At 39.8% G+C, this 21562-nt stretch overlaps 1 protein-coding gene across 2 annotated transcripts in view; it reads right to left on the reverse strand.

The window, feature by feature from the left end:
• The window catches only part of LAMA3 (laminin subunit alpha 3), a 158507-nt gene that overhangs the window by 121818 nt on the left and 15127 nt on the right, over positions 1-21562 (reverse strand). For both annotated transcript variants that reach the window (XM_058177795.1, XM_058177794.1), the window contains exons 3-6: positions 7550-7667; positions 6698-6816; positions 5159-5329; positions 102-199 (exon numbers count right to left, since the gene is read on the reverse strand). In XM_058177795.1, coding sequence (XP_058033778.1) covers positions 102-199; positions 5159-5329; positions 6698-6816; positions 7550-7667 — 506 coding nt within the window. The remainder of the gene's footprint in view (positions 1-101; positions 200-5158; positions 5330-6697; positions 6817-7549; positions 7668-21562) is intronic.

Consider the following 21562-nt stretch of genomic DNA (forward strand, 5'->3'; position numbering starts at 1 on the left):
TGGAGCAAGGAGAATCCCCAAATCACCTCCATCATTTTATAAACATAAACAAAAATCATTTGTAAGAACTGTTGTTTTGATTGTACAGTTGGTTACTTTACCTGTAGGAATCTGGGTCAGTTTTTGCAGCACACACATCAGCATGTCCATGACAAACACATTGTCCACCAATGCTGATGTCTTTTATACTGTAGTAGTACTAGATAACAGAAAAAATAACATTTGTAGACAAATAGCAGAAGCAATCTATTTTCAAAAAGTTCTGTTAAGTATCTTTATGGATGCAAATTGGACACTAATTATTTGCTATAAAATATAGATTTGGCCCAAGTATATTCTCCAGACATGTACATTACTTAAGGTAAATCATTAGAAGGAGGTTGGTAGCAACTTCCCCAAAAGAGCAAATGCCTTTTAATTTGTTAATCAGAAAAGATGTTACCAGACTTCTGGTTTTTTTGTCCCTTAGCCATAATGGCTCTCTTACTACAATGCTACTGAATCCTGCATTTCTTTCATTTTTTACACTTTCTATATATTAATGTTTTTTCACAGATTCGCCAGTTGCGCCCCTTCCTTGACCGGGATGCCCTATGCACGGTCACTCATGCTCTTGTTACCTCTCGCTTGGATTACTGCAATGCTCTCTACATGGGGCTCCCTTGAAGAGCACCCGGAGGCTCCAGCTGGTTCAGAATGCAGCTGCACGGGTGATAGAGGGAGCTGGTCCGACCTCCCATATAACACCAATCCTGCGCAGACTGCACTGGCTGCCTGTGGTCTTCCGGGTGCACTTCAAGGTGTTGGTTACCACCTTTAAAGCGCTCCATGGCTTAGGACCGGGTTACTTACGGGACCGCCTACTGCCACCGTTTGCCTCCCACCGACTCATGCACTCTCACAGAGAGGGACTCCTTAGGGTGCCGTCAGCCAAGCAATGTTGGCTGGCGGCCCCAAGGGGAAGGGCCTTCTCTGTGGGAGGCCCTACTCTATGGAATGAGCTTCCCCCTGGACTTCCCCAACTTCTGGACCTTCGGACCTTTCGCCGTGAGCTTAAGACCTATTTATTTATCTGTGCGGGACTGGCACAGAATTTTAGTTGTTTTTAGGGTTTTAAATTTTTAAATTAGGTTTTGGGATTTTAAAAGTATTTTTAGATTGGGCTAATTTAAATAAGTTTTTTAATTAATATTTTATTCTATTGTATGTATTTGATTGTTGTTTTTATTTTGCCTGTTCACCGCCCTGAGTCCTTCGGGAGAAGGGCGGTATAAAAATTAAATAATAATAATAATAATAATAATAATAATAATTATTATTATTATTATTATTATTATTATTATTATTATTATTATTATTATTATTATTATTATTATTATTATATGAAAGAGTTAGAAAACAAGAAACAGTGGAAGGAAAGGGAAGGAATTGTTTTAATACTGATAATAAACAGGTAAAGTGCTTAAAAAGCTGTATCTATGGGTGGGATGGGGGGAACACATAGGCTTCCCCAGAGTAAGTTGCTGCAATACTACACCTATGAATGCAGGGCTGAAATCTTTCAGCTCAGCTATGGGACTCATTTGGTGTCTTCAGGCAATCAGTTATATTATAGTTCCCTTAACTTTAAAATTAAGCTAATATTTGCCTATTTTAAAGGTACTAAAAAGGCTAATGAAGTCCCCTCCTAGGGTGGCCGAGAGCCCTTCCATGAATGTTCCCTCAATTCTGCCACAGTTCTGCAGCTCATCTGCAGCCAAGTCAATTAATTTTTGGTTCATCTGCAATGCAAAAATAAGTGTGCAAGAATATTTCTGCAGACTACTATATTGGTATTCTGGAGCAGGCAGCTTCCCATTGGCACAAATTTCCATCTCATCTTGTCTCTTCAATTTCCCTTCTTCATTTCAGGCACTTGTAGCTTATCATTATTTTATTAACCTTTCATCAACTGTAGTGCCACATGCTATAAAAACAACTATATTGAGTTAAGGGCAATACTAGTTTGCACCCTGCCTTATTAACTCAGTTGGAAAGAATGATTCTGAGATTTTGGACAGTAAACCCAGAAGTGCCTTAAACTAAGATTAAATATAGGATATTTTCAAGACTTGGGGAAAATATTTGTCTACTTATATTTACTGTAACCCTTGTATTGGACACAATATGCCAAAACTTAGCATTCTTGAGAAAGCTTTAATGCTGAGAAAAGAGGGGTGTGGGGGAGAGAAGATGATGACCAGTAGTAACTCAGTTACAGTCATGAAGGGAGTGTTGTTGGAAAATCTAAAATATCAGGTTGGGGATAAATCATGAGGTATGGTGAACATGTGATTGATGGCACATCAATCCTTAGAACAAATTCTATTATATTATATACAGTAGATATAACAGAATATTAAAAAGTCATTTTCCCCTCATTATTCTCTCAATGGCCAGTATAATGTCCTTTACATCAGAGATCTCCAACCTTGGTCCCTTTAAGACTTGTGGACTTCAACTCCCAGAGTTCCTCAGCCAGCTTTGCTGGCTGAGGGACTCTGGGAGTTGAAGTCCACAAGTCTTAAAGGGACCAAGGTTGGAGACCCCTGCTTTACATTGTTAATTCAATTCATTCCTCAATATTATTTAGTCAATTCTTTTCCATTACTATTTGTGTAGATGCCTTGAGCCAAATCAAAATCAAGGGTTCAAGTTTATAAAAATTCACATTGGAACAAATTTCCCTGAATTGAGTGGATAGATTAACTTCTGGAGAGATTAACAAAGGGTGGCACTACATTCCTATATGCTACAATTTGAATAAGGTTCAATGTACCAGAGTAATTCCAAGTAAGTGTGTATTTACTCATTTATTCAAAGTAAATACTCATAAGATTGGGTTAGAAGTCATTTGCAAGCCTTAATAATCAAAATGGTATTCAAAGAATTAGCAGTTCATTATTTTGCTACCACTCCCTATCACCAAGATATTTGATGATAAAGTTATACTTGTCTGGGCTGACTCACTGAAAATGTCAATAAGAATGATATATATATGTACTGTATATATAAGAAAGAGATATTATTTACCCTACCAGCAGTGTACTGATGCATAGTTCAAGAAGATGAAAATGAACCATTTTTGCTGTTTTATTCACACTGACCAGAAAAATAAAAATGGTTTATCTTATAAATTCTATTTGTACCTATGTCTATAAATCCTAAGTTTATAGATTCCTAATTATTTTAAAAAAATATTTTATTTATTTCATCAAGCATGCATTTTATGACAGATACAAGGGTAAACATAATTCTAAATACATGTAAAGGATATGAATAAAAGAAAACATTAGGACAGGGATGGTAGGCACGCTGGTGTGCTTATGCACCACCATTTCACACTTTCTAATACCCTTCTACCATGTTGCAATCTGAAGCAAATTTTCTCCTTAGATCACTTGCCTACATTTTATTCTGTGCCTGAAAAATATTGAAAATGTACATCACACTTTTGCAAGCAAAAAAAAGTATCCTACAATAAAAGAGAAATCTGAGTCATGTATGCCTCCAGGGTTCATGTTCTTTAAGACTGTCCAAAATAAGGACTTTCCAATCTTCAGGGGATCACAGCATAGTTATAATAATATTGCAACTAACAGCTGGCTAACTCTATTCCTATATCAGTTTTGCCAGTATTCATGTACACTTCTGTGGAGAAAAGCAGTTCATTAGATATGAATACATCTTTTTTATGTCTATAAAATGTTGTTGGAAGGAAAATCCATCTGGTTCAGTTCCAAGCTGGGAGAAAGAAGCTGGAAACAACATGGAGGCTGATTGGAAAGTTGGTTTATTGAACAGAACCAAAAAGACAGTGTGCAGTTTTGGGTCAACAAATGGTTGAATGAGTGGATGGCTCTTTATAGGTTTCTATGACATTGAAGTTTTAACTGTTCTGGAGGTGGTGCAATGAAGGAGCTTGTGTACTGAAAGGGTGTTGGACAATTCCTATTGTGGGTAATGGCTTTCATCCTATGTTGGATCTTGGGTGAAGGGCTGTCTTCTTATCCTATCATTCTGCCTTTTTTAGCTGTGCTGCAAGGAGTTTCAAAATATCCTGTCTTGAACAGATTACCAAATCTGCATTTCTAAAAACTGTCCTCCTCAGTTTCTGCCAGGGGGCAGGGAGACTGGTGCTGGTTTCTGTTTCCCTTAAGATTTTTTCCCATTTCTCCTTCAGGGGAAATATTCTATCCTGCCTTTTTTAATATTTCCCAAAATATTTTATTCTTCTGGGATGAGGGTGTTAGGGTTCCCACAGTATATTTGCTTTAGGATCCTCTTTCTTACTATGCAACCCTGTCACAAAAACGCAGAATGAAATACAGTGAGAAGTTTACCCTCTTTCATCAATGCAAATCTTTTACATACATTAAAAGTCTGCAGGAATTTAATCTTTATAAACATTCAAGAAGAAAATTGTGGTTTTGAGGATATAAAGTGTTATTGTAAAGAAGCTTTTAGATTGCAAAGGTAAATTTATCCATTAACAGGGATTAGTAATATTTTAGTGACAGATAAGAGCCCATTCGAATTGCTATGCTGGGAAGTGGAGATGTTTCCTGATACAAATATTGTACTTTCCTTTCCCATCTCAAGTTTTTTAGAAGTCTCTTGGGTACAAGAAATGTGCACAACAGTGATGGGTAGTTTGCCCCAGATCAGACAAACCGGTAGCGGCGGTGGTGGGAGGCTCTACCCACCCACCCGGATGTCTCTGAGCATGCGCAGAAGCTTCTGCACATGCACAGAAGTGGCGCATGCACCCAGTAGCAGCCAAAATTGAAACCCACTACTGGTACACAACCACTTTGCCTAACACCTTATGAAGATTATGTTGGTTTACAAGAGCTAAACTCAATGGACAATATTGTTACTCAATAAAAAGTTACCATCTATGAAAACATGCACACAGAAAGGGTTTTGAGTTCATTGCTCTTACACTCTATCTGAATTTCAAGCAATATGCAATACTGTAATACGGAAAATTAAATGGAATGTTATATCCTAAATTATCAATAGTAAGTACAAGCTGGTAAAAATTGGTCAAAGGTTTTGCAAAATAATGCCATTATTATCTATTGGATTCCCTCTGTCAAAAAGAACAGGAACTCACTCTGCGTGTCACAGTTGGATCCCGCTGAGCTTTAGAGATCAAGTGTCCAAGAAGAGTGTTGGTTCTGAGGAAATGTAAACGAATATTTGTGGCTTTAGTAAACTCTCTAAGTATGGAAGAATGGCTGAAATTATTTGCTCCTGGACGGCCATTTACCAAGGATATCACAATCTGATTCAAAAAAGAGAGATGGATAAATCAATAGTATCTGATTAATTTTCAATATTTTTAAACATTATTAAGAATACATCTATAAATGATTTTAGCATTCATTTTATGTTTTAATCTTTCTCTCCACCCATCTTATGTTGACTTTCCCATTAGTTACCCATTTTGGGGTTGAACACATGGAATGTTGAGGGTATGTTGGCTTCCATTTAAAAGGGCTTGTCCAGTCTCAAATGGTTAATTGGATGAAGTTCTTTAAAAAGTCAGGTGGTACTTGTACAGAGCTTGAAAGAAACTCTTGTATGTTGTCAAGTTATGTCTTGTCATATTTTCAAACTTTGATGACATATTGGTTAAGTTTACACTTCATGATAAACTAAAGGACGATTAACATCCTTAACACTGATTGCTCATCTGACTAGAATAAAAATTTAATAAATAACAATAGGTTCAAAAGAATTATTATGATTATTACAAATATCAGTAATAGGTATCTGTACATCATTAGAGGATTGAATACTGTTAACACTGATCAATCTGTACTTATTTCCTGCTGTAACATGAACATTCAAGAAATACATAAATAAGCGGAAAAAGTTCTTTTAATCAAAGGCTTTTTATAGGAAGAAGAATATACACAATGTTCTATGTTCAATGGAACTTCCCCATCAGCAAGAGCAGGTTCAGAGTTCTTCTTAACAAAAGCTCATTGTAGAATACTAATAAATTCTGCTAACACAGAGTTCAGTTCACAGAACATTTTTATGAGCAAACTGGAAACTTTATTCATACCAGTAAAATTTTATTGGTTTAAGAAAACCGACTGATATGAGAAACAAGTCTATCTTTATATTGATGGTCCTAATTCCAATTTGTTTTATCTTGGTTTGGTGGTTATATAAAAATAATGGTGTATAAAAAAGAAAATAATAGCCTCAAAATGAATGGTCAGTAGTGTAACTTAGAGTAGCCTAAAGCAGTGTTTTGCAAGCTTGGTGACTTTAAGATTTGTGGACTTCAACTCCCATAGTGGGCTGTGGAATTCTGGGAGTTGAAGTCCACACATCTTAAAGTTGTTCAGAAATACGGGACTAGAGAAACAAGAAAGGATATCTGGAAGGAGGTTATCATCAAAGTGGATTTTTCCTTAAATCAAACTATTACTGAATCCAACTCACAGTAAAGTAGGAAAAGTGGACAAAATGAAGTAAGGCAGCTTATGTGACCCTAGATATGAGGAGGAATATTCACAGATAATTACAAACCAAGTTCCTAGAATTTATGATGCTAGAAGTACTGAAAGAATACATGCAATAACAATTGAACAATGGCGGAATGGCAAGCATTAGAACATTGATGACTTTAGCTTACCTCTCCATTTTCTAAAGGCACTATCCGAGAATATTCTGTTGTGCAAATGACATCATTATCTTTTCTGAGTGGGCTGTTAGCTTCCTTTCTGAAACGTTCCCAACAGTCTGCCTTAGAATCTAATTTTTTTAAAAAGAAAGCCACTTTTAGTTCAGTGTATGTTTTAGTTGTGTCTTCTAGTCCTGATAATAAGATTTATAAGTAAGACACATGATATCATCAAAGCACAAGAGTTCATGTTGGAGCAGCTTTGGCATCTGAAGTCCTCCTCCTCGCTCTTAGGTTCTCCAAAGTGTATGGACATTCTCAGAAAGTTGTGTCAATGTATTCTTGGCTTACTAAAATATTAATGTTTAATGAATCTGAATCAGGGAACAGAATGATGAAAAACGAAGATAAATGGTAACCAATATAGAATCCATAATAATGCTGAAGAGAATGAAGCCACCTTATGAATTCTTTTACACAATAACAAAAACTTTGGGTTATCATAGGCATGAGCCAGTGGTGGGTTGCTACCGGTTCGCCCCTGATCAGGTGAACCGGTTGGGGTGGCAGGAGATTCCACCCACCCACCCAGACATCTCTGCACATGCGCAGAAGCACACGCTCATCCATGAGCGAACCAGTAGCAACGGGATTTGAAACCCACTACTGGGATGAGCCACAACGTATCTTAATCCCACTACTATTACCTGGCTTTTTGGTTTACCTTATGAATTAGGGAACAGCATTTTAGATTCATTCTGTGTACAATTCAGCATGGCTAACTCTATAACTTCAATAAGCTTGAATTCTTTTTTTAAAGAAAAAAGTACTATAAACATTGAAAGAGCTGTGGTTTATACTCACAGGCAAAATATTGCCATGGTGTATATGTTCTTCCAAAATCTATTGATCTCTCTAATACCCACAAATCTGGACGAGGAGAATTTGCAAATTTGATGAGGACATAGGCCACATGGAACAACTGGTAATAAAATATATAAAAGAGCATTAGAATATACCTGACAGAACTATGATACTATATAGTAGAATGATTATAGTAGAATGAGTAAGCTAGGTTTTTTTATTGGTAGTGAGCTGGCATTCAATTCTAGGTGTCCTATGTACTTTTAGGGGAATCATTAACGTAAGATTAATACTGTCCTGGGCACAGTGATTAGAATGCAGTATTGCAGGCTAACTCTGCCCACAGTATGGAGTTTGATCCCGATGGGCTTGAGGTTGACTTAGCCTTCCATCCTTCTGAGGTCAGTAAAATTAGTACCCAGATTGTTGGGAGTAATATACTGATATTGTAAACCATTCAGAGAGTTCTGGAAAGCACTATGGAGCAGTATATGTCTAAGTGCTATTACTATTGCTATTTGATATTATGAATGAATTAGCTAGTGATCATTTGACATTTACTAACTTAAGGATTGAAAATAATGACATTAGACACGAGAAGTATCTTTGAGGGCAACCCCAAGAGATTTTCAAAAATTATTAGCAAATTAAAATCTAGTGTGACAACAGAGAAACATTATACACGAGTGGAATATACTGTATGTTAACTGAATTAAATTATACCATCCATATTTAAAATTATGATATGCCAATCAAAGGTTAACTGTGGGCCTTTGTTCAAAAAAACAGTGTGCTTTTCTATTTATCAATATAGATAAAGGTTCATCTAGTCAGACTTTGTTGAACAGACAAAAAAACAAAGAATTTCAGAGACAATTATAAAGTTACTATTAGATAAATCAATAAAAAGAAATGTAGGTAGACTTTGTCAATAGAACAATTGCCCTGGGGGAAGTACACAGAGCTCGCACCATCCATCTGAAAGAATTGATGAATCAAATGTACTCATTCAAGACAGAAAAGTTTGTCATTAAAATATAATCCCAAAACATTTTACAATATTTTGAATTTCTCAGCTTTAAATTAAGATTCAACTGAAAAAAGATTACATGGACATACAAAGAACTGACAAGAAAGGTGATGCGGACTCATTACTATTTTATTGTCTGTAATCTCAGAATCTTTAAAAGAAAAAGGGGGGAAAACTTCAGGAAGCATGTTTTGCATGCCGAAGCTCCCAAATTCAATCCCTGGCAAGAAGGATTAGCTAATAAATGATGTGAAAACTCTTTCTTGGCTTGAGGCCTGGAGAACCACTGCCAGTCAAAACAGGTGGTTCTGCGATTTTAATGGATTCATAGTTTAAGCCAGTATGAGAAAATGCCATAAATGTGTAAGATTATCTATCCTAAAGTAGAGCAAATAACTTTTCAACTTGGCTACTAGGCTTCTATTCTATGTCCACAGTGGACTATCCGTGCCTATAGGAAATCCATAAGCAGGTCATAAAATACGCTCGTTTCCCAGTGTATGACATGGAAAAGCATACTGGTCTTGATATGGGAAGTAACAGCTGAGAATGTTGTCTTCCATTAATGTTTAAAATCCAGTATGTTTACTTTACTAACAATGCCTTTGGCTGATTGGTGAAAAAGTGTAATTGGTTTTATATAAATGCATGTAATAGTTTAAGCACTTTAGTTTTACTTTATATTTGTTCTTTTTTTCAGTTATTCTTTTATCCAACAATTGTATTTAAGTGATCTTAAGCATCACTGGTGGGAAAGTTTGAGACAGCAGTATAAGCAATCTAAAATATCACCACAGTATGGTTACTAGCCTTCTCTAACTTTGTTACTTTAAGTATATTGTACTACAACTTTACTGACTGTCAGCTGATATGAGGAGTGGCCAAGCTAGCTGAAATGATAGAGACTGAAATTCACACCTTTGGACACCTTTTCTCCATCTAGTGGGACCACAACATAAAAGGAAAAATAGCTCTTGACCATTTTCATTGTACTTTCCCTTTATGTACCTGGACATAGCTGGTAAATTTCCCCTTATTTTTCTTTCTCCAGACTAAACATCCCAAATTCTTTGGGAAATTTTGAAAAGTGAGATTATAAAAGCGCAGTCTAACACAATACCAATGAAGAAGAAAAATAATAGATCTCAAAAGAAACCAGCATGGATGCATAATCTTTATCTTTGAACCATCTTAACGGAGGGAATTGGCGTGGTGATTATTGGAGGTGTCCCGGCCTTTGGGGGCCCGTTTCTCCCACTATTATTTGTGCACTGTCATCTGCACTTATATGGCCTTTTGGGATCTTTGGCCAGGACTGTTCTTTGGAACTATGGTGGAAGAGACTTGGAGACCGATTTGAGATCTGCCGGAGGACGTACCCAAGAACAGCTGTAGACATTGCCGAGGGTGGTAGAAGACCTACCCACCCACCTCGTTTTTCCCCCATGGATTTTAGGGCTGGGCTATTTTCTCCATCTTTCCATCTTTAGCCTATCTATCAACATTATCAGCCACCATCGGATGATGGGTATCCATGCGAAGAACTATGGACTAATACCCTGCCATCCCTTCGCCTTCGCGGCGAAGGTTGTAGAGAGTATGGTGGCATATCAGTTTCCCCTACACCTGGATGAAACCGTCTATCTAGACCCGTTCCAGTCCGGTTTTCGGCCCGGCTACAGCACGGAGACGGCTTTGGTCGCGTTGGTGGATGATCTCTGGAGGGCCAGGGATAGGGGTTGTTCCTCTGCCCTGGTCCTATTAGACCTCTCAGCGGCTTTCGATACCATCGACCATGGTATCCTGCTGCGCCAGCTGGAGGGATTGGGAGTGGGAGGCACCGTCTATCGGTGGTTCTCCTCCTATCTCTCCGACCGGTCGCAGTCGGTGTTGACAGGGGGGCAGAGGTCGGCCCGAGGCGCCTCACTTGTGGGTGCCGCGGGGTCGATCCTCTCGCCTTCTGTTCAACATCTACATGAAGCCGCTGGGTGAGATCATCAGTGGTTTCGGCGTGAGGTACCAGCTGTATGCGGATGACACCCAGCTGTACTTTTCACGCCGGACCACCCCAACGGCTATCAAGTGCTGTCCCGGTGTCTGGAGGCCGTACGGGTCTGGATGGGGAGAAACAGGCTCAAGCTCAATCCCTCCAAGACAGAGTGGCTGTGGATGCCGGCATCCCAGTACAGTCAGCTAAATCCGCGGCTGACCATCGGTGGCGAGTCATTGGCCCCGATGGAGGGGGTGCGCAACTTAGGCGTCCTCCTGGACAAACGGCTGTCTCTAGAAGATCATTTGACGGCCGTCTCCAGGAGAGCGTTCTACCAGGTTCGCCTGGTGCGCCAGTTGCGCCCCTTTCTGGACCGGGATGCCCTATGCACGGTCACTCATGCACTCGTGACGTCTCGCCTGGATTACTGCAATGCTCTCTACATGGGGCTCCCCTTGAAGGGCATCCGGAGGCTACAGTTAGTCCAGAATGCGGCTGCGCGGGTGATAGAGGGAGCCCCTCGTGGCTCCCGCATAACACCCATCCTGCGCAGACTGCACTGGCTACCTGTGGCCTTCCGGGTGCGCTTCAAGGTTTTGGTGACTACCTTTAAAGCGCTCCATGGCATAGGGCTGGGTTATTTACGGGACCGCCTACTGCTACCGAATACCTCTCACCGACCCGTGCGCTCTCATAGAGAGGGACTCCTCAGGGTGCCGTCAGCGAGGCAATGTCGTCTGGCGACGCCCAGGGGAAGGGCCTTCTCTGTGGGGGCTCCCACCCTCTGGAACGAACTGCCCCCAGGACTTCGTCAGCTTCCGGACCTTCGGACCTTCCGCCGCGAGCTTAAAACATACTTATTTAATTGCGCAGGACTGAGCTAGATTTTAATTTATGGGTTTTAAATTGGGTTTTATTCTTATATTTTTAATTATTAGGCTTTTAGAATAAGTTTTTTAATTGTTTTTAGACTGTATTTATCTGTTTTTAAATGCCTGTAAACTGCCCTGAGTCCTTTGGGAGATAGGGCGGTATATAAATATGAATAATAAATAAATAAATAAATAAAGAACTATCTGACAAATTGAAAGACAAAAAGGACAAATATAAAAAGTGGAAAGAGGGGCAAATAACTAAGGCAGAATATCAGCAAATAGCCCGAGCCTGTAAAGATGAAGTGAGGAAAGCTAAGGCTCACAATGAACAAAGGCTAGCGACAAAAGTAAAAAATAACAAAAAAAGCTTCTTCCAACATGTTAAAAACAAGAAAAAAGTCAAGGAAACAATTGGCCCATTGCTGGGAGAAAGTGGCAAGAAGATGACAAGCAACAGGGAGAAAGCAGATCTACTTAACTCATATTTTGCATCTGTCTTTACACAAAAGGAAAAAACAATCCAACCTATCAAAAACAGCACTACAAAAAACAGATTAGAAACACAAGTTAAAATAGGGAAGAAAATGGTAAGTGAACACCTGTCTACCCTAGATGAGTTCAAATCACCAGGACCGGATGGATTACACCCCAAGGTTCTGAAGGAACTGGCAGACGTGATCTCAGAACCACTGAACTATATCTTTCAAAGATCCTGGAGCACAGGGGAGCTGCCAGAGGACTGGAAAAGAGCTGATGTAGTTCCCATCTTCAAAAAAGGGGAAAAAACAGATCCAGGAAACTACAGACCTATCAGCCTAACCTCAATACGGGGGAAGATTCTGGAAAAGATAATCAAGCAACGAATCAGTGAACACCTAGAAGCAAACAAAGTAATAACCAAAAGCCAACATGGGTTTGTCAAAAACAGATCATGCCAGACTAATCTTATCGCATTCTTTGACAAAATGACAAAATTAGTAGACCAGAGGAATGCTGTCGATATAATTTACTTGGACTTCAGTAAAGCATTTGATAAAGTAGACCATAACCTACTACTAGATAAAGTAGAAAAATGTGGGTTAGACAGCACCACCACCAGATGGATTCGTAACTGGCTGACCAACCGCACTCAACGTGTAGTCCTCAACGGAACTACATCCACATGGAGGGAAGTATGCAGTGGAGTACCCCAAGGCTCTGTTTTAGGCCCAGTACTCTTTAACATCTTCATCAATGACTTGGACGAGGGGATAGATGGGGAACTCATCAAATTTGCAGATGACACCAAGCTGGCAGGAATAGCCAACACTCCAGAAGATAGGCTCAAGTTACAGAAAGATCTTGACAGACTTGAACATTGGGTGCTATCTAACAAAATGAAATTCAACAGTGAAAAAAGTAAGGTTCTACATTTAGGCCAAAAAAACAAAATGCACAGGTACCGTATATGTGGCACCTTGCTCAATAGTAGTACCTGTGAGAGGGATCTTGGAGTCCTAGTGGATAACCATTTAGATATGAGCCAGCAGTGTGCAGCAGCTGTTAAAAAAGCCAACACACTTCTGGGCTGCATAAACAGAGGGATAGAATCAAGATCATGTGAAGTGTTAGTGCCACTTTATAATGCCTTGGTAAGGCCACACTTGGAATATTGCATCCAGTTTTGGTTGCCACGATGTAAAAAAGATGTTGAGACTCTAGAAAGAGTGCAGAGAAGAGCAACAAAGATGATTAGGGGACTGGAGGCTAAAACATATGAAGAACGGTTGCAGGAACTGGGTATGTCTAGTTTAATAAAAAGAAGGACTAGGGGAGACATGATAGCAGTTTTCCAATATCTCAGGGGTTGCCACAAAGAAGAGGGAGTCGGGCTGTTCTCCAAAGCACCTGAGGGTAGAACAAGAAGCAATGGGTGGAAACTGATCAAAGAAAGAAGCAACTTAGAACTAAGGAGAAATTTCCTGACAGTTAGAACAATTAATAAGTGGAACGACTTGCCTGCAGAAGTTGTGAATGCTCCAACACTGGAAATTTTTAAGACAATGTTGGATAACCATCTGACTGAGATGGTGTAGGGTTTCCTGCCTGGGCAGGGGGTTGGACTAGAAGGCCTCCAAGGTCCCTTCCAACTCTGTTGTTATATATATTATATTATATATATTCCTTCAGTCTACCTTTGTAGGGTGCATCCTCAAGTACTTTTGTTGACCTTCTCTGACCACCACCCCCTTTAATTTGTAATCCACCAGACATAAGTGACTTATTTGAACCAGGCCACATTTTTGCAGTACTTGTAATACTTATTAGTGTACTAACATTTCTTCTATTATTTCTAAAACTTGTCATTCTGGAAGCCTGACTGTGCATAGTACTTCCCTGTTTTTGTCTATAATGCAGAGAAAAGGAAGGAAGAAAATACTTCGGAGAAGTTTCCTCATCAGGCAGGCAAGGCTGGACCTGCATGCAGAAGTTAGCAATCCACATCAAAAACTGGGGATGTTTCTTGACCCTTTTAGCTAGCTACTTATGGGTGCAATGATGAACAACTCAGAAAGAATTATATTGCAACACAGTAAAAAAGATAATATAACTTTTTTCAAGATCCTTGCAGTCTGTGCAATTTGAGTATGACATTGATCTGCAAATAAATATTAAAGAAAAATTAAGTAAGGGAAGAGGTTTTTTGGGGAAAAAAATCTGGAAACAAGCCGGAACTTGAATTCTCTGGAAGGAAGAGCACCATGAGGTGTGGTTTGATTTGTAGACAACATTCTTCAGTCAGTCATTTCTTCTGACAAAGGACTTCATGAGGCCATAAAGTCTATTTTTTTCAGCTTGGGATATTGAATCAAAAATAATTCTAGCTAGAGAAAAGAATTGGTGTTAATATTATGATGTTATTAAAGTAGTTGCTGTTCTGTATTATGTTAAGAATAGTTAATTATTTCATACATCTTTCTAGGTACCAGTTTCAGAACTGAAAAGGGTTCTACTGTACAGGAACCACAGGGCATCATTTTTTTGGTAAAAATAATCATCTTATTTGAACTTCCACAGAAGAAATTGTAGACTGAAGATATTTCTCCTAAAAACAGAACTGACAACTGTGACAGAATGAAGAATTCATGCAAAGCAAGTGGAATGGTTTTTCATAATTCCTCTCCAGACAAGGAGAAGACCTGAGATCACCCACAAGTGCTCCCTACAGTTGCTTCTCCTAAGGAGACTGAATGATAAGAGTTCAGAAAGACAAGGGAATAGATTTTTTTTGCTTTAATTGCACTAGATTTGCATACTCCCTTTTGTAATCCCTTTCTAAAATTGCTTGTTAGAACAGAATAGAACAGAACAGAATAGAAGTTTTTAATGGCCAAGTGTGATTGGACACACAAGGATTTTGTCTTGGTGCATATGCTCTCAGTGTACATAAAAGAAAAGATATGTTCATAAAGGATTCTAAGGTACAACACTTAAAGACAGTCATAGGGTACAAATAAGCAATCAGGAAACAATATCAATATAAATCGTAAGGATACAAGCAACAAAGTTACAGTCATACAGTCATAAGTGGAAGGAGATGGGTGATGGGAACTATGAGAAGATTAATAGTGCAGATTTAGTAAATAGTTTGACAGTGTTGAGGGAATTATTTGTTTAGCAGAGTGATGGCATTTGGGAAGAAACTGTTCTTGTGTCAAGTTGTTCTGGTGTGCAGTCCTCTGTAGCGTCGTTTTGAGGGTAGGAAACAGTTTATATCCAGGATGTGAGGGGTCTGTAAATATTTTCACAGCCCTCTTGTTAACTAGTTTTCAGCTAGTAGGGACCTTTGGATCAACAGGCTTTACAGCACTGGGTGATTTTCCTTCAATCCATAGTGAAAGAAGTTTTAAATTCAAATTTAAGGCCATGAAACATTCTTTTGGAATAATCTACAAAAGAGGGGTTGGGACTTTGATTTTTGAAAGTTACAAAGAGACTAATGGTCCAGGTGAATTTAAAATAAGATTTTGGAACTAATTATAAGAATCCTTCCCATAGGAAAATGCTATTGTCTTGAATTCTCTTTTTTTAAAAATGATAGGATGTGACTCTAATGGTTGGAGACTAGAGGGTACCAGAACAAACTACAGCAGTGGTCACCAACCAGTGGTCCACTGGTGGTTCATGAGAAAATTTTGATGGTCTGCAGAAAAATGTGCATTTTTATATTGCACTAAATACTATTTATCTTTTTTTTAAAAAGCATATTAGTGGTCTTCGGGATTTAAAATTATGAATTTAGTGGTCCCTGAGGTCCAAAAGGTTGGTGACCCTGATTACAATGAAATGAGACGAACACTTACATTTTATTAATTAATACAGGATGGAGCAAACATTTTAACATTGGACATATTGAATGATATTTTTTGAAAGGAAAGGAGGGGAAGGGAAGGGAAGGGAAGGGAAAGGAAAGGAAAGGAAAGAGGGAGGGAGGGGGAGAGAGGGAGGGAGGGAGGGAGGGAGGGAGGGAGGGAGGGAGAAATCTTTGCAAATTTTTTAACCTACAGTAAATTGCAAAACTACTGGCCAAATAATCTACTTTTAAAGCTTCTTCAGAAGATGCTTGTACATTTTTTTACCACTTACTCAAGAAGCAGATCTCACAGATTTTCTTAACAGCACATTCCCCTGCTTAATTGCTCTGAAAATTGGAATATTTTCTAGGTATAGTATTTAATATGAATTGACTGTATCTTAAATCAATGGGTGTGGTGTTAATTTTGATATCTTCTCAAATTCAATATTTTAATGTACTTTTCCAGACATTTTCTGCCCTCCACTGATTTTGTTAAAGAGGTGTACCTAAGTGTACATGTCTGTGCATGCATTTATGAATGTGTCTATTACTTTACCTGGGGCAATGGAAATCTAGTATCTTGTACTGTTCTTCAATCATATTGTTTTAAGCTGCTTCACTGCATTTTGGAGAAGGTACAAGGCCTATATTTGGTGAAACCACACTTTGTCATCTGGGAAAAACACATCCTGTCAACTATGAAGTGGGATAGGCAGCAATACGGATCCACTTCTGCGTGGAAGCTGTGTAGAATTTAAGAGACTGAGAACTTCGCCACAGTACTTCATAAGATTTTATGAATGTGTTGCTAAAAATTAGGGGCAACTAAGAGGGAGGGTTGGAAGCCATGGGTATTCTGAGTCACTACATTTGTGAGTTCAACACAAAGCACTTTTATTATTATTTATCCAACAATTTTATGTAGTTGCCCAACTCACATACAATATAACTCAGATGACTCTGAAAGGCTTAAAATTTCACAATGTAAGAACCCATGAATCCTTCACGAGTCTTACTTTGCTAATGTCACTCACCTCTCAAGCTCTGCATGCTTAAGGAAAAAGAGCCTTGGGCAATGTAGAAAGAAAAGAGGCAAAAATATATACATATACATATACATATACATATACATATACATATATATTTGTTTTCTGAGGTTTTCGCGGGTGTTTGTATGCAGGTCTTTGGTTATTCGGGTTTTCTCCCGCGTAAAATTGGAAGTGTCTTGGCGACGTTTCGACGAAGTCTCATTCGTCATCTTCAGGCTTCATCTTCGTGCTTCTGGGAGCAATGCATTGCTCCCAGAAGAACGAAGCTGAAGCCTGAAGATGACGAATGAGACTTCATCGAAACATCGCCAAGACACTTCCAATTTTACGCGGAAGAAAACCCAAATAACCAAAGACCTACACACACACACACACACACACACACACACACACACACACATATATATATATATACTCATGTATTGGCCAACCCTTGAATTGTTAAACAGAAATATCATGAAAAGTGTACCAACTGTGGATAAACTGATCTGCATCTTAATGGCATTTTAGTTTTTATAAAAAATCAAAGATTGGCTTACCTGTAATAGGCTTATCTGTGAATATATACAAGAAATATAGATCTTTTAAAAGTTTGCTTATACTTACGGATAAGCTCATCCACAGACACAGCTAACCTAATTTGGGGTGTATTTTGAATACCTAAAATCCTTGGCTTATATGTGAGTCCATATGGCTCCTAGAAACTAAGCAGAGAAGTTGAAAAGCCAAGGATATATTTTCCAAGATTCAGCACACATCTGGAAGGAACTATACTTACTGAAGGGAAGAGGAGAAGGATGTAGCTAAGATAAAAATACAAGTAAAGCAGCAAATAGCAATAGAAGAACTGGGAGGAGAGAAAACGGGACAAAAAGAATCAGAAATTGTAGCCAGGTTGATGATTGCATTATTACCTGCAGTTTTTATTGTGGGCAAAGTATATTACGTAACAGCTTGGAATTCTAATAAACTGTTATTCACTTGCAGTGTTAACATATTGCTTAATATGAACCAGCCTATCACTGTGCTGCAGTAGAACAGAAAATGTCTATGTCTTCCTTCCTTCCTTCCTCCCTCCCTCCCTCCCCTAGGAAGTGTCTTCATGGCTGGAAATTTTCCTCTACTATTCTTTTTGTGATGGGCCACTAATTTATACAGAATGAAGATTTCATTTGGTTCATTCTCTATGAACTTTGGAAAATGTGTTGATTTTGACACAGACCAAAGGAACTAGGAATTTAAAAACTACATGTAGAAGAAAACAAAAACGCTTTGAGCACTTTGTCCTAAAAATCTGGGTTCAAAGCAGTGGTGGGATTCAAACATTTTTACTACCGGTTTTGTGGGCATGGCTTAGTGGGCGTGGCTGGGAAATGATACTGTAAAATCTCCATTCCCACCCCATTCCAGGCGAAGGTTACTACAAATCCCCATTTCCTCCCAATCAGCTGGGACTCGGGAGGCAGAGACTAGATGGGGGCGAGGCCAGTCAGAGGTGGTATTTACCGGTTGTCCGAACTACTCAAAATTTCCCCTACCAGTTCTCTAGAACTGGTCAGAACATGCTAAATACCACCTCTGGTTCAAAGACTAAGCAAATGGAGAATTTTGTTTGATTCAGTTTTTTTTTCAAAAGGGGCACATTAAAAATATAAGATTAAAAGAACTGAATGTGAGGTTTAATTGTATTCCTACGCTGATCAAATTACTGGAGGAAGAATAAAACTCTTTGTAACTAGCTTGGATCTAGCCACCCCAAGAAGCTTTGTTTAGTTTAGCTTTGTTCTGACTTAACTTGACAAATGAACCCAGCCAAGTCAACAAGTCATGGTTTAATAGTTATAGCCTGGTGTGATGTATGAATTTAGCCCCTGAGAAAAAGGAACTAGCTGTGGCTATATTTCCTTCGGTTTAATTACTATGAATCTCATTTTAAATAGTACCATTGAATTTTATATGCAACTATTCCTTCCATGCTTTCGGGTTAGACTTTATAAACAAAACCAGCTTCAACAATTATCACAGCCCAGGAAGAATGCTAAACAATATCCATTATGAATCTAGAAGCTAGAATCTCCCCCTTGCATGCAATCCAAAAACACATTTAGGTTTTTTATACTGCAGGAGAGAAAACATGAGAAGGTTTTGTTCCACAACACTTCCCCCACCTTAATGAAATCTGAAATCCTATATTTATCATATAGGAAGGGAAATTAATCACAGAGAGAATAAGAGGAACATGGTATTTTTCAAAAAGTATTTGGATCTGTTTGCAACACCTTTCCTCTAATTGTGCGTATTTTAATGAGTGGCTTACCATATAGTAGAACTAATGTTTCCTAACAATGCAATGCATGTTTCCCTAGGAAGAAAAAAGAACAAACAAGCTAACTGGATTAAACCCCAGCATGGGCTCCACCAACACAATAGAAACAGCAACAGGAACAGCTGAGAAAGGGTTTAAGGACTTTGATGTCTAACGCTATGCACCCTTGTTAGAAATCCTCCGATGATTTTAATTTATTAGCCTATGCTCCTCTGAATGTGTTAGTTTTATTGTTATATTGTACTAATCTGCTAAATGTGATAGCCTAGTATTATTATGAATTGGTTTCTTTAGTAAAATATAGATATAAATATGTTTATATTGCATATTATTTTAATATTCTGATGGAATTCAGAAATCAATTATGGCTTAATATGAGATATGAACCTAGCCAATTGTAGTTTATTCAATAAACCATGATTAAGAAGGCCGTGACTTGTATGATAAGTGAATCTGGCATGGGATCATGTTGAGGCACTCAATGGGACTGGCCTGCCCCACTTGTGCCTACAGAAGACTTTTTTCTGATCCTGCCAGTCAAGGAATTTTAGCTGGGGAAGGGATCAAGGAAAATGGCATAGGGCCGGGCTACTTACGGGACCGCCTACTGCTACCGAATACCTCTCACCGACCCGTGCGCTCTCACAGAGAGGGACTCCTCAGGGTGCCGTCAGTTAGGCAGTGCCGTCTGGCGACACCCAGGGGAAGGGCCTTCTCACCCTCTGGAACGAACTCCCCCCATGACTTCTGTTAAGTCCTGGAAGTAACGAGGCTGGAGACCAGGGTAGTGACAACAGCTCTTTAATATAGGGTGAACCCAGCAACAGGCTGGGGGAAAAACCTCTCCTTTTATACAGTTCTGCTGGAGGCTTCGACCAATCAGCAACGTGCTGATTTCCCGCTCAAATATTTAAAGGTACAAACATGAATACATAACACTCCTCCCCTCCCAGAAAACACTTTGCCTCTATTTACATTTTATTTACATATCCTTATTCGACGTAGTCACGCAAATAACCTGGGCGTCTCCTAGTTCTTTCAGACCTGCGCGGTTCAGTTCTGGGTGGTGTTTTGAGCTGGTCGGAGGGTCTGTTTTCTCCTCCCAGCTCTTTCTCTAGGCCAACGGGCCCTGGATTATTTGCAGACTCTTTTTCTTGGCCATCCGGCCTTGGATTATTTTTGTGATTTTCCCTGCCGATTCCCTCGGGAACCTGATGGCGTCGCTGGACCTCCGGGACCTCAGCTAAGTCTTGCGCCTCCGGGTTATGGTCAGCTGTGGGTTCAAATAAGGATTGGTCACTATCTGTCTCGTTTGGTTCGGGTTGCTCTGTTATTCGTTTCCTTATCTGATCTATGTGGCGCCTCCATACTCGGTTGTCTTGTAATTCGACCAAGTATGATTTTGGACCGGTCGCTTTTATGATTTGCCCTGCAAGCCAGCTTGGGCCGTCCCCATAGTTGCGGGCCCACACTCTGTCGCCTATACCCATTCCTCTCGTTTTTTCTATTTCCCCCTGGTAACCCTCTGGTGTGTAATGGGGATTCAAACGGTCAAGTGGGCACCGGAGCTTCCGACCCATCAATAGTTCGGCTGGGCTTCTGCCTGTAGCAGTGCTTGGGGTTCTGTGCTGAATGGCCAGAAAGAAATCTACTTTTGCTTGCCAGTCTCCTGGCTTGAGTCTGGACAATGCCTCCTTAGCGCTCCGGACGGAACGCTCTGCAAGGCCATTCGACGCAGGGTGGAAAGGCGCGGAGAGGGCATGGCGGATGCCCTCCTCTGCCAAGTATTCCTCAAACTGGGTTGCCGTGAATTGTGGCCCATTGTCGGACACCAGAGTGTCAGGCAACCCGTGGGTTGCGAATAGGTGGCGCAGGGCTGCGATTACTGCCTCGGCCGTAGTGGATTTCATAAGTATGATTTCTAACCATTTGGAGAATGCGTCGACAACCACTAGGAAGGTTTGGCCGTGGAAGGGCCCAGCAAAATCAATGTGGATTCTTGACCAAGGCCCTTGGGGTTTTTCCCATTCCCTGACTGGGGCCGTTGGTGGTAGAGGTCTGGACTCTTGGCAAGCCTGGCATTTCCCTACCCTCTCAGCAATTTCTGAATCCATGAGTGGCCACCACACATAGCTTCTTGCTAGCCCCTTCATCCTCACGATCCCTGGGTGACCCTCGTGGAGGAGGTCCAATACCTTTTCCCTTAATTTATCCGGGATTACCACACGATCACCCCATAATAGGCACCCCCCTTGAGCCGAGAGCTCATCACGCTTCTTTACAAATTCCTTAAACCTTTCGCCCGGCGCAGCGGGCCACCCTCTTTGTACCCATCCGAGTACAGTCCTTATCACAATGTCCCGGTATGATGCCCGAGCCACTTCCTTAGAGGTGACTGGGCCTGAGT

This window comes from Ahaetulla prasina, chromosome 3 (assembly GCF_028640845.1).
Source record: "Ahaetulla prasina isolate Xishuangbanna chromosome 3, ASM2864084v1, whole genome shotgun sequence".
Classification (NCBI taxonomy): domain Eukaryota; kingdom Metazoa; phylum Chordata; class Lepidosauria; order Squamata; family Colubridae; genus Ahaetulla; species Ahaetulla prasina.